General features: G+C 36.7%; 1 protein-coding gene across 2 annotated transcripts; it reads right to left on the reverse strand.

The window, feature by feature from the left end:
• Positions 1-4,103: 4,103 nt before the first annotated feature.
• Positions 4,104-11,802, reverse strand: LOC121390765. Of its 2 annotated transcripts, none has more exons than XR_005960260.1 (4): positions 9,973-10,054; positions 9,288-9,383; positions 5,520-7,460; positions 4,104-5,446 (listed from the first exon to the last, which is right to left on the reverse strand). XR_005960260.1 is itself a non-coding variant. In XM_041522671.1 (4 exons), the coding sequence occupies exons 3-4, from the start codon at positions 9,343-9,345 to the stop codon at positions 7,003-7,005; spliced, it is 516 nt and encodes a 171-aa protein (XP_041378605.1). In that variant the 5' UTR covers positions 9,346-9,383; positions 9,973-10,048; positions 10,925-11,802; the 3' UTR covers positions 5,907-7,002. The 2 variants fall into 2 exon arrangements, 1 of the variants encoding a protein (XP_041378605.1); XM_041522671.1 differs by lacking the exon at positions 4,104-5,446 and adding an exon at positions 10,925-11,802 and having other exon boundaries at positions 5,907-7,460; positions 9,973-10,048.
• Positions 11,803-12,041: the final 239 nt, after the last annotated feature.

Consider the following 12,041-nt stretch of genomic DNA (forward strand, 5'->3'; position numbering starts at 1 on the left):
GGTGGGGTGGGGTGGGGTGGGGTAGGTGTGGGGGTGGGGGAGGGGTAGGGGTGGGGGTGAAGGTAAGTTTGAAATAGACGGAATGTGGAACAAAACAATTTAGAATATTTTTTTTTTTTTTTTTCCCCAGTGCCCCCTTTCCTTTCTTTCCTTTGAATTCCATCTCATTTCTTCCCGATCTGGCAACTCCTCCTATCTTTCAACTTCTTTCGCTGTCCACCTCCACATCCCAGTCCTTGTCTCTCCAACCGCGACAGGTGCTTGTCTCTTGTGGCTATCTGTGCCACACACCTGTTCCCCATCAGAATTTAGAAGTTAGGTCAAAGACCTAAAGCCAAAAAAGGATAGCTGATCCATTCTAATTATGTCTGGCAAAACGTTTTAGATCGAAAAGGTTTTAAGGTGATTTGAGCTATTTTGACGTGCTATCAAAAATAAAGTGTGTCGATCTATTTATAAAAAAAAATGTACATAAAATTTACAATTACAGCCAAAATGTTTAAAGTCCGACTGAGCCCTGACCTAAAGGCAAAGTTCTTGGAGGTTTTTCCTACGGCGAACTGATGAATGGTGAACCGGCAAAGGCGGGGGTGAAGTGCTTCCATCTCTGGTCGGCGAGGATGGTGATGACTATCCATCTCTCAAACTATAACCCCTTGTCGGTAGACTCCTTCTCGGCGCTAAGTTAGTACCAACCCCGTCTTGCCGGCTGTAGACTTGATGGTGTGTAGCTCGTAAGCGCTTCCATCAGGCAGCTATTGTAATACGCAGTACATTGAGTATACGAGATTAAAAACAGTGAAGGATAACTTTACTCTTCGTCCTAGGCTCACAGTTATCAACCACAGACAGTTCACATTGTTGCCATTCTGTTTCGAATAATTCGGAGAAGCAATTGGTCCCGTATCGCTGTTACATATGCCACCACATTGAGCTGAAATATTTGGTTTCAGCTTTTCTCATGAGGTACTAGTATATAATAAATACACCTCCACAACAGAGCAAAAATTGTGTTGGTTTTTTTCATAAGCTATACAATAAACCCTGTTTGAATACATCACCAAAGTTAGCTCAATTTAACACTTTTTCTCATGAGTTAAACAAAACAAAAAAACCTGAAGTAACGAAATCTTGCCTTAATAGTACAAAACTGGTTCCCATACATTCCGTAACAGATCGCAGATCGACGCAGTCCATACACAGATACCATGTTCCGCTACACTGCAATTTCATCAATTTAGGACTGTCCAGCACAGACATGGGTCTGTCACATACCAGACGTACATATCATATTAACACACACTTCAACTTTATATCATTTAAAATACACACTTCAACTTTATATCATTTAAAATACACACTTCAACTTTATATCATTTAAAATACACAAAGTTCATCTTTATATCATTTAAAATACACACACTTCAACTTTATATCATTTAAAATACACACACTTCAACTTTATATCATTTAAAATACACACACTTCAACTTTATATCATTTAAAATACACTCACTGCAACGTTATATCATTTAAAATACACAAACTTCAACGTTATATCATTTAAAATACACACACTTCAACTTTATATCATTTAAAATACACAAATTTCATCTTTATATCATTTAAAATACACACACTTCATCTTTATATCATTTAAAATACACAAACTTCATCTTTATATCATTTAAAATACACACTTCAACGTTATATCATTTAAAATACACAAACTTCATCTTTATATCATTTAAAATACACACACTTCAACTTTACATCATTCATTTAAAATACACACACTTCAACTTTATATCATTTAAAATACACACACTTCAACATTATATCATTTAAAATACACACACTTCATCTTTATATCATTTAAAATACACACACTTCAACTTTATATCATTTAAAATACACAAACTTCATCTTTATATCATTTAAAATACACACACTTCATCTTTATATCATTTAAAATACACAAACTTCAACTTTATATCATTTAAAATACACACACTTCATCTTTATATCATTTAAAATACACACACTTCAACTTTATATCATTTAAAATACACACACTTCAACTTTATATCATTTAAAATACACAAACTTCATCTTTATATCATTTAAAATACACACTTCAACGTTATATCATTTAAAATACACAAACTTCATCTTTATATCATTTAAAATACACACACTTCAACTTTACATCATTCATTTAAAATACACACACTTCAACTTTATATCATTTAAAATACACACACTTCAACTTTATATCATTTAAAATACACACACTTCATCTTTATATCATTTAAAATACACACACTTCAACTTTATATCATTTAAAATACACAAACTTCATCTTTATATCATTTAAAATACACACACTTCATCTTTATATCATTTAAAATACACAAACTTCAACTTTATATCATTTAAAATACACACACTTCATCTTTATATCATTTAAAATACACACACTTCAACTTTATATCATTTAAAATACACACACTTCAACTTTATATCATTTAAAATACACAAACTTCATCTTTATATTATTTAAAATACACAAATTTCATCTTTATATCATTTAAAATACACACACTGCAACTTTATATCATTTAAAATACACACACTTCAACATTATATCATTTAAAATACACACACTGCAACTTTATATCATTTAAAATACACACACTTCATCTTTATATCATTTAAAATACACACACTGCAACTTTATATCATTTAAAATACACACACTTCAACTTTATATCATTTAAAATACACAAACTTCATCTTTATATCATTTAAAATACACAAACTTCAACTTTATATCATTTAAAATACACAAACTTCATCTTTGTATCATTTAAAATACACAAACTTCAACTTTATATCATTTAAAATACACAAACTTCAACTTTGTATCATTTAAAATACACACACTTCGTCTTTATATCATTTAAAATACACACACTTCAACTTTATATCATTTAAAATACACACACTTCAACATTATATCATTTAAAAATACACACACTGCAACTTTATATCATTTAAAATACACTCACTGCAACTTTATATCATTTAAAATACACAAACTTCATCTTTATATCATTTAAAATACACACACTTCAACTTTATATCATTTAAAATACACTCACTTCATCTTTATATCATTTAAAATACACAAATTTCATCTTTATATCATTTAAAATACACACACTTCAACTTTATATCATTTAAAATACACACACTTCAACTTTATATCATTTAAAATACACAAACTTCATGTTTATATAATTTAAAATACACACACTTCATCTTTATATCATTTAAAATACACAAACGTCATCTTTATAGGTCCATCTCATACCCGACGTAAATACCAAATATATAAAGTGTCAGTTGGCAGGGTTCGAACCTTCTACACCCATGCGCACAAGAATTTACAGCCCTCGACCGTAACCACTCGGCCAACCCGGTATTCCACAGAAATGGAAGACCAATTAACTGCAATTACGAAAGCATACTGGCAGCCACTCGGTTCGAAACTAATGTACCAGTGTGTATTAATATAAAGCCAATTATAAATTGCAACGGGGCTAATGACGCAATCGGGGACTAATAGTCCACCAGTAGAAATGTCGACCCAGTAATTGTCATATAATATTATTATACAATTACCTGGTGTGGTTTAGGCTGACGTTACTGAAACAAAGAAGATGCAATTTAAAACGTTTCTGTTAAAAGTAATATGTTCGTACCACTGTTCAATTTTTGAAGCCCATGTTTTGTTTGTTTTTGATACACTTATATTTATTTCCCATTAGATACTTATTTGACGTTTGCATCAAAACTAACCAGACGTTGACATATTTCTTTAGACTTCTTCATCATCTAAACAGCAGGGCTTGGAGTTGGTATCGGGATTAAAAATCCCATGCCTCGACTGGGATCCGAACCCAGTACCTACCAGCCTGTAGACTGATGCAGATTTCAAGTGATTCCAGCTGATGATCATTATAATGTTAATAAACATTTTAAAACCCTACATTTTTACATCATGAAAACATAATCAGAAACATAACTATAACATTTGCTAAAACATTTATATAATGTTTTTATTGACATTTTATTTTGTTTGCTGGGGAACACAAAAACATTTAACATTTCAGTATGCTAAACGTGTGAGAGGTAGTGTCTCGACGTGTGGTGAACAGGTAGTGAACTAACAAAAAAAAATATTGTTGACGATTTCTTTATGTGAAATGTGTGAAAGGTAGTGTCTCACAGACGTGTTGTGAACAAGAAGTGAACTAAAAAAAAACCCAACACATTTTGAAGATTTCTCTATGTGAAATGTGTGAAAGGTAGTATCTCCCAGTTGTGCTGTGAACAAGAAGTGAACCCCCCAAAACGATTTCTCTATGCGAAACGTGTGAGGTAGTGTTTCGCGGATGTGTTAACGCATAATAAAAAAAGAGAAAGAAAAAAGTTCAAGATTTCTCTATACAAAACATGTGAGAGGTACATGTAGTAGTAGTGTCTCGCGGACGTGTTGTGAACATATAGTGAACACAAAAACGTTGAAGGTTTGTCTGTGCGAAACGTGTGAGAGGTAGTGTCTCGCGGACGTGTTTGTTAACACAAAAACATTTAAGATTTCTCTTACGAAACGGGTGAGAGGTAGTGTCTCGCAGATGTGATGTGAACAGATAGTGAACACAAACACATTTAACATTTCTCTATGCTAAACGTGTGAGAGGTAGTGTCTCGACGTGTTGTGAACACGTAGTGAACTAACAAAAACAAAATGTTGAAGATTTCACTAAGTGAAATGTGTGAAAGGTAGTGTTTCGCAGAAATGTTGTGAACATGTAATGAACAAAAAAAAAAAAAAACGTTCAAGATTTCTCTATACGAAACATGTGAGAGGTAGTGTCTCGTGGACGTGTTGTGAACATGTAGTGAACACAAAAATATTTAAGATTTCTCTACGCGAAACGGGTGAGACGCAGTGTCTCACAGACGTGTTGTGAACACAAAGTGAACAAATGTTTGCTTTTTAAATTTTCTCTATGTGAAACGTATGACAGGTAGTGAGTGTCTTGTGGAGGCGTTGTGAACACGAAAAAGTTGAAGATTTCTCTATGCAAAACGTGAAAGGTAGTGTCTCACGGATGTGTTGTGAACATGTACTGAACACAAAACAAATTAAGATTTCTCTACGGGAAACATGTGAGAGATAGCGTCTAGTAGAGGTGTTGTGAACACAGTGAACATAAAAACGTTGAAGGTTTCTCTACGCTAAACGTGTGAAAGGTAGTGTCTCGCAGACATGTTGTGAACACGTAGTGAACAAAACAAAACAAAAATGTTGAAGATTTCTCTACATGAGACCTGTGAGAGGTAATCTTTTGCGGACATGTTGTCAACACAAAACCTTTTAAGATTTCTCTACGCAAAAGGTGTGAGAGGTAGTGTCTCGATGTGCTGTGAACACATCAGTACAAAACCTTTTAAGATTTCTCTACGCAAAAGGTGTGAGAGGTAGTGTCTCGATGTGCTGTGAACACATCAGTACAAAACCTTTTAAGATTTCTCTACGCAAAAGGTGTGAGAGGTAGTGTCTCGATGTGCTGTGAACACATCAGTACAAAAACGTTTAAGATTTCTCTACGCAAAAGGTGTGAGAGGTAGTGTCTCGATGTGCTGTGAACACATCAGTACAAAAACGTTTAAGATTTCTCTACGTGAAAAGTAGTTTCTCACGGACGTGTTATGAATAACAACAAAAAACACGCAGTGAACACAAAAACGTTGAAGGTTTCTCTACGCAAAATGTGGGAGTGGTAGTGTCTCGCGGACGTGTTGTGAAAATGTATGTAACAATTTAAAAAAAAAAAAAATTCTCTATGCGAAACGTGTGAGAGGTAGTGTCTCGATGTGTTGTGAACACGTATATGAAAAGAAAAACTTTAAAGATTTCTCTACGCGTGTGAGAGGTAGTGCCTCACTGACGTGTTGTGAACAGGTAGTGAGCACAAAAACATTTAAGATTTCTCTACGCGAACCGCGCAAGAGGTGGTGTTTCACGAACGTGTTGTGAACACACAGTGAACACAAAAACATGAAGGTTTCTCTATGCGAAACTTGTGAGAGGTAGTGTCTGGCGGACATGTTGTTAACACGTAGTGAACAGAAACCTTTAAAATTTCTTTACACAAAATGTGTGAGAGGTAGTGTCACTTTTCAGAGGGAATCAAACTTCCTGCAATATAGTCCTATTATATGTCGACTGGAAGCCGTTCTTGTAAAATGTTTTCCATTTGCTGTCAAATTATGGTCTGCTGACACTAAGCTGATTCGGTTCAAGCGCATCTGCAGGAATCTTAGCAGGGGCGTGTAGACTGGCGAGCTAATGGGGGGTGGGTGGGGGGGGGGGGGGGGAGGGGCGAAACATGCTCCCCTGGAAAATGTATTTAAAAAACATTGCTTGAGCAGGGATGGGGTTGGATCCCCAAAATGCTCCCCCTGCACACACGTCTGCTGTCTACACTTTAGTCCAGCACACAAGGTTTCATGAAGCATGGATTAAATTTCTTTAAAAATGTTCGGCCTTTAGATCTGGGTGCAATGTCATTTATCTCTTTGTAAGGAGACAATTTTCTCTCTTGTGGCTCGGTGTCAACTTCCTCCCAGCACCTGTATATTTTGCCATTGGTCGCAATGTAGGGCTCCGTGTAGTTCCTTTGCAAGGTCTTATATGCATATGCATTTTTCAGTCTAATATTGGCGTTTTGTCTATTATTGTATAATACCTTATTTTGGCTACTTCTATCAGATTCTTGGCTGCAAGCGTATAATGTAATATTGGGCTCTTGCTTGTAATTATATAGCTGCTTATATTGCAGTCCAATATTAGGTCCTTGTGGGTAACTATACTGTTGCTTATCTGGCAGTGCAATGTTAGGTTCTTGTAGGCAACTATACTGTTGCTTATCTGGCAGTCCAATATTGGGTTGTTCCATAGAAACGTGTAGTGTCTTTTGTTTGGCTTTTTGGCTGTTTATACTGTTGCCTATTTTGCAGGTCAGTTGCAGATTCTTCTTTAAAATTGTGTGACACGTTTTCTCCGGATTCAGTCTCGTCACTAGATTCAACCTCTTCTTCGGAACTCTCCGATTCTGTATCCACTTTTTCCCTAAGATTATCACCATCCTCTCGTACGTAATATCTATCTAATGAATCTTCTGATTCCGTGTCATTTTCATTTCCCTCATTGTACCTTCCCTCGGACTCCATAACTGACTCCATAACTGACCTTCTAGTAGGAAGGTATGAACTAAATGTTACCGATTTCCGTCGTGGCTTTTCAGGGTCAGGGTCAGGGACAGGGTCAGGGTCAAGGTCACATTCATTTTTGTTCTGCCTCTTTTCTAGCAAACACTGAAAAACTAAAATGATGTCCCAAACAATAAAACGTAACAATAACAGACCTTGCTAATTAAGGAGAGCAATCACTCCCGCCCCCCATCACTCCTCTTAAGAATGGTTCGAGGGGAGTGATTTTTCGCTCTCCTTAGCATATGACTTTTTTTTCACTCTTTTTTTTAAAAATAATAAAATACTACTACTACAACAGAACTAAATATCAATGATCAATATGGTAATATGGCTCCCTATGATCTAAGTTTGGGGAATAATTAATCACTCCCCTTATTTAGTTATTTTTACAGAGAGGTCTCGAATTAATGTTAACCAATTGTTCCTCTTATTCCTATAAATATGTCGTCGGTGGCGTTTATATGTTTGTTATCCTGTCTCGGAAGAAGGAGCTGGCAGGGGTCACAACCTACGCCCAAAATAGGCGTGCGCTATGACCTTGCTCTGTGCACATAAAACTACTTGAGTCTATTCAGATGAGCACAACAATATGAATGAATGAATCAATCAATGTTGAACGACACCTTAGCACAAAGGAATACGTAGGGTATTGGGTGTCAAATAATGGTAAATGAATTAATTGATGATCAACACCAATAAAAAGTTCCAAATTTAAATTTGAGCTGTGCAATGTATAAATATGAAAATTTAGTATATTTAAATTTCAAATAGCTTACAGGTTCGACAGTATGTATGTGTGTATGTATTGTCATGGATGTCCAACAACTTTCTTATCTGTGCAGGAATGTGCGGGCTTTTTTTTTTTTCTTCTTTTTTTTCCTGGAAAATTTGACGCTCATGGGAGATTATCACTGTTTTTCATACTAAACTAAGTCTGAACCAAAATGTTAACAACTACGAAAAATTGCTCTCCTACCTTTATTTTTCGTTACATGTTACCCACATTTTGTCCAGACAGAAATCTTGTAAAAAACATTACAATGACACAGATTCCACATACTAGATGATAACCATGTCACTTATATTGACTTGTAATTTTGTGCTGGCTGCCATTTTGACTTTTTATGGAATATTCACAATTTTGTTTGAACTCAAGTCTCGTTGTATAACCCATTAGTTGTTAAAGTCTTGGACAGACCGAGCTACGACGTCGTGAGATGGGGTGAGATTCTAGATACCTATGATTGTCCCCGACTCTGCTACGATTTTTACAATCTTAATTCACTGTTGTGTGGTCACACTGGAAACGATGGGTTTACGACGTATCTGAAACAATCGTAGGGAAATCGTACGACTTCACTACGATTGTCTGCCGATAAACTGAAATTATCGTAGGAACACGATTAAAGTCGTGTGATGGTCGTGCGACCTCGTACGATCCGACGTGATGTCGTACAAAGTCGTCGACCTTCATACGACATCGTTTGCCATTCACATTTCAGTCATACGACGTCTTTAATTAATATTTCCAGGTGAGAACATGTGAAAATGTCGTACAATACCCTACAATCCCGGGAATCGCAGCCAGGTTTTTAAACATAACCAAAATCCGCCAAGACGTCGTGCGAGAACCCCTGATGGCCGCGACGTCGTGCAACGCCGCACGATTACGCATGATTCCCCCACCCACACACGATGGTCCGCGATCAGCCGAAATTCAGCCATCTCAGGTGGTCGTACGATGTCTTACGGCCGGTGTGACCGTAGCTTAATCTGAGCGCACCAGTCGTAAGTCGGGAGTTGGGGAAATTACAACGCATACATCGAGTTGGCCACTTCGTCTTGACAGTTGACAGTCTGCGCCTAGCACTAAGTGAGGTTCATTTGGACGTGAGTGGGTCAGGTGTTGTTTGGTATGCTGGTAGGTGCACACTCACCTGGATCAATCTGGTGGTTACTGGCTTGCTCTGGGCGGCCACGCAGGTCCAGGAGCATCCCTTCATTTCTTGTCAACTGCCTGGCGATAACAGCCTCTGTAACACACAACACCTCAACATGCAGCGACCATCAAACTAATATCACAAACATATACGTACAAAAGTTAAAAGTTAAACTTTGTTTTGTTTAAATAAAACATTTCCTTCCTTCCTTGTTTTGTTTAATGACACCACTAGAATACATTAATTTATTAATCATCGGCTATTGGATGTCAAACATTACGTAGCGTTGACATAGTCTCGTAGAGAAAACCCGCTAATTTGTTTCCATTAGTAGAAAGGGAGTTTTTATATGCATCACTCCAAAGACAGGATAGCACATACCACAGTCTTTGGTTTACCAGTTGTGCACTGGCTGGAATGAGAAATAGCCTAATAAACTAAAGCCGATAATGCAACTGTCGTGACTTGGCAAATTATATCGTTTAATGACTACACTATCATGACTAAAACAAGGAACTGTCATCCACATAACGGCATAATTTAAAAACCAAATTCTTTTCTTTGTTTGTTCAGACAAAACCGTATATTGTTGGGCGTTTTGTAAATATAGCGATATACATAAGTTAACAAATTTGAAAATGTATCAAAAAGTATTATAAAAAAAGCTAACCCCAACCCTAACCTTAATTAATTGACTTCTTGAGACATAGAGGGTGGTTTTACGGGATACTTTTTCTTCTTGGAATCAGGCTTCATATCTGTGAGAACATAACAAGAGATTAACATTTATTACATTTAACACATTTTGAAAAACGGTAATAGCCCATGCGGCAGAGCCGTAATTGGTATCACTTGGCAGGTACGACGAAAGCAAGTACACATTGGTGTGTGTGTGTAGGGGGGGGGGGGGGGGGGGCTCTGAAATCGAGGGCTCAAAGCAAAGTTTCGGGGTTCGGGGTATGCTATCCCGTAAAACTTTAAAAAAAATAGATGTCCTGAAATGCAATTTACCGCATTCTACACGTTAATTGATCTCTGCCTGGAGATTTACCACCAGTAATATTTTTTATTCAGAATTATTGAGGGGGCTAGAGTCCTCACCCCCCCCCCCCCCCCCCCCCCAGCCCCATTGCTCCACCGTGCCTGCTTTGGCTGGACAATTCTCATGGTGTTTGTGAATAGCCCTATGTCTATAATTAATGCATTAATGTGATAGATGTTTCTGACGAGTAGCTGTTTGGTGTATATTACCCCATAAACATAATAAATCGAAGTTTAATTCTTGTACAATATTTCGGGTAGGGGAAACAAAGCGTAGCGTGAGGCTCAAGTCACATCAGGGTCGCAGCTAGAAGCTGCCTTTTTACCTTTCACAAAGAAACCAGAGATAGTGTGACACATGAAAACAAACACCAAACAGTTTTACCTTTCACAAAGAAACCAGAGATAGTGTGACACATGAAAACAAACACCAAACAAGATATTTGCGTCAGTTCCATCATCTAAACTGGAGGTACAATTACAGTTAACATTTTTTTAAAATCGATTATCGCATCGGTAAAGCCAAATCAATCAATGTTCCATTATAATCAATCATTGGAACATCAATAAGTAGTGAAGTTGTGAAAACTCGCCTGTGAAACCATAGTCGAGATCTGCGTGCTCGTTATCAAACTCTCTCCACTGCTCCGGGAGGTCTGGGGCTCCAACACGGAATCCACGGGATTCCGTTCACTAAGCCCGGCTATAGGTTGTAGAACTAACACTGTAACTAACAGTAAAACGCTGAGGGAAAAAAAGAAGTATTGTTTAACGACTAATCACTAGAGCATATTGATTTATTAATCTTGGGCTATTGGATGTCAAACTTTTAGTTATTCTGATATAATATAGTCTTGGTAGTCAAACGCACTACATTGTTTTTTCATTAGTAGTAAAGGATATTTTGTATGTACGAGAAATACACCAAAAGGGCGGATCGATCCTAGACCAGCCGCTCATCAAGCGAGCGCTTTAGCATTTGGCTACGTCCCGCCCCATGCTGGGAACGACAAAGCAAGTAATATTCGTAACAATAACAAACAACAAACTAATAAACTAACAGTTATTATGTTTTCTTGTGAAAGGAAAAGATTGTACCTTCAGTTACATGCCCACAAAAATTACATCCAAATAATTTCAATTACTATTGGTTATATCATATTAATGCGAAATCTAATTATAGTGACGTCACAGTTTGAATTTGAAATACATGTCCATTGTGACAAAGAACGGTTGTCGTTTTAATGCATACGCATTGAACTCTCGAGGAAACCACTGTTTGCGCCGAGTGCAAGCATATTACAGTTTTAACATTCTTCAATTCATTAGGACTACCGGTCTCGGCGGTGTCGAGGTTAAGCCATCGAACATACGGCTGGTAGATACTGGGTTCGAAGCCCGGTACCGGCTCCCACCCAGAGCGAGTTTAACGACTCAATGGGTAGATGTAAGACCATTACATTGACTTTTTTCTCACTAACCACTAAGAAACTGACCAATAACAACTAATTATTAACCAACTGTCCATGACAGATAGCCCAGATAGCTGAGTTGTGTGCCCAGGACAATACACAAATAAGTATAAATGAATGAATGAATGGATGAGTTAATTATAGAGAGACTATATATATATATATATATATATATATATATATATATATATATATATATATATATATATATATATATATCATTGATTAATGTGTAGTT

Source organism: Gigantopelta aegis, chromosome 15 (genome assembly GCF_016097555.1).
Source record: "Gigantopelta aegis isolate Gae_Host chromosome 15, Gae_host_genome, whole genome shotgun sequence".
Lineage (NCBI taxonomy): Eukaryota > Metazoa > Mollusca > Gastropoda > Neomphalida > Peltospiridae > Gigantopelta > Gigantopelta aegis.

Coding starts and splice junctions, on each gene's coding strand:
- LOC121390765 (XM_041522671.1), bottom strand. CDS start 9,345: ATGCTCCTGGACCTGCGTGGCCGCCCAGAGCAAGCCAGTAACCACCAG. Junction 7,461..9,287: donor TAACCACCAGATTGATCCAG/GTGAGTGTGCAC, acceptor ACATCATTTTAG/TTTTTCAGTGTTTGCTAGAA.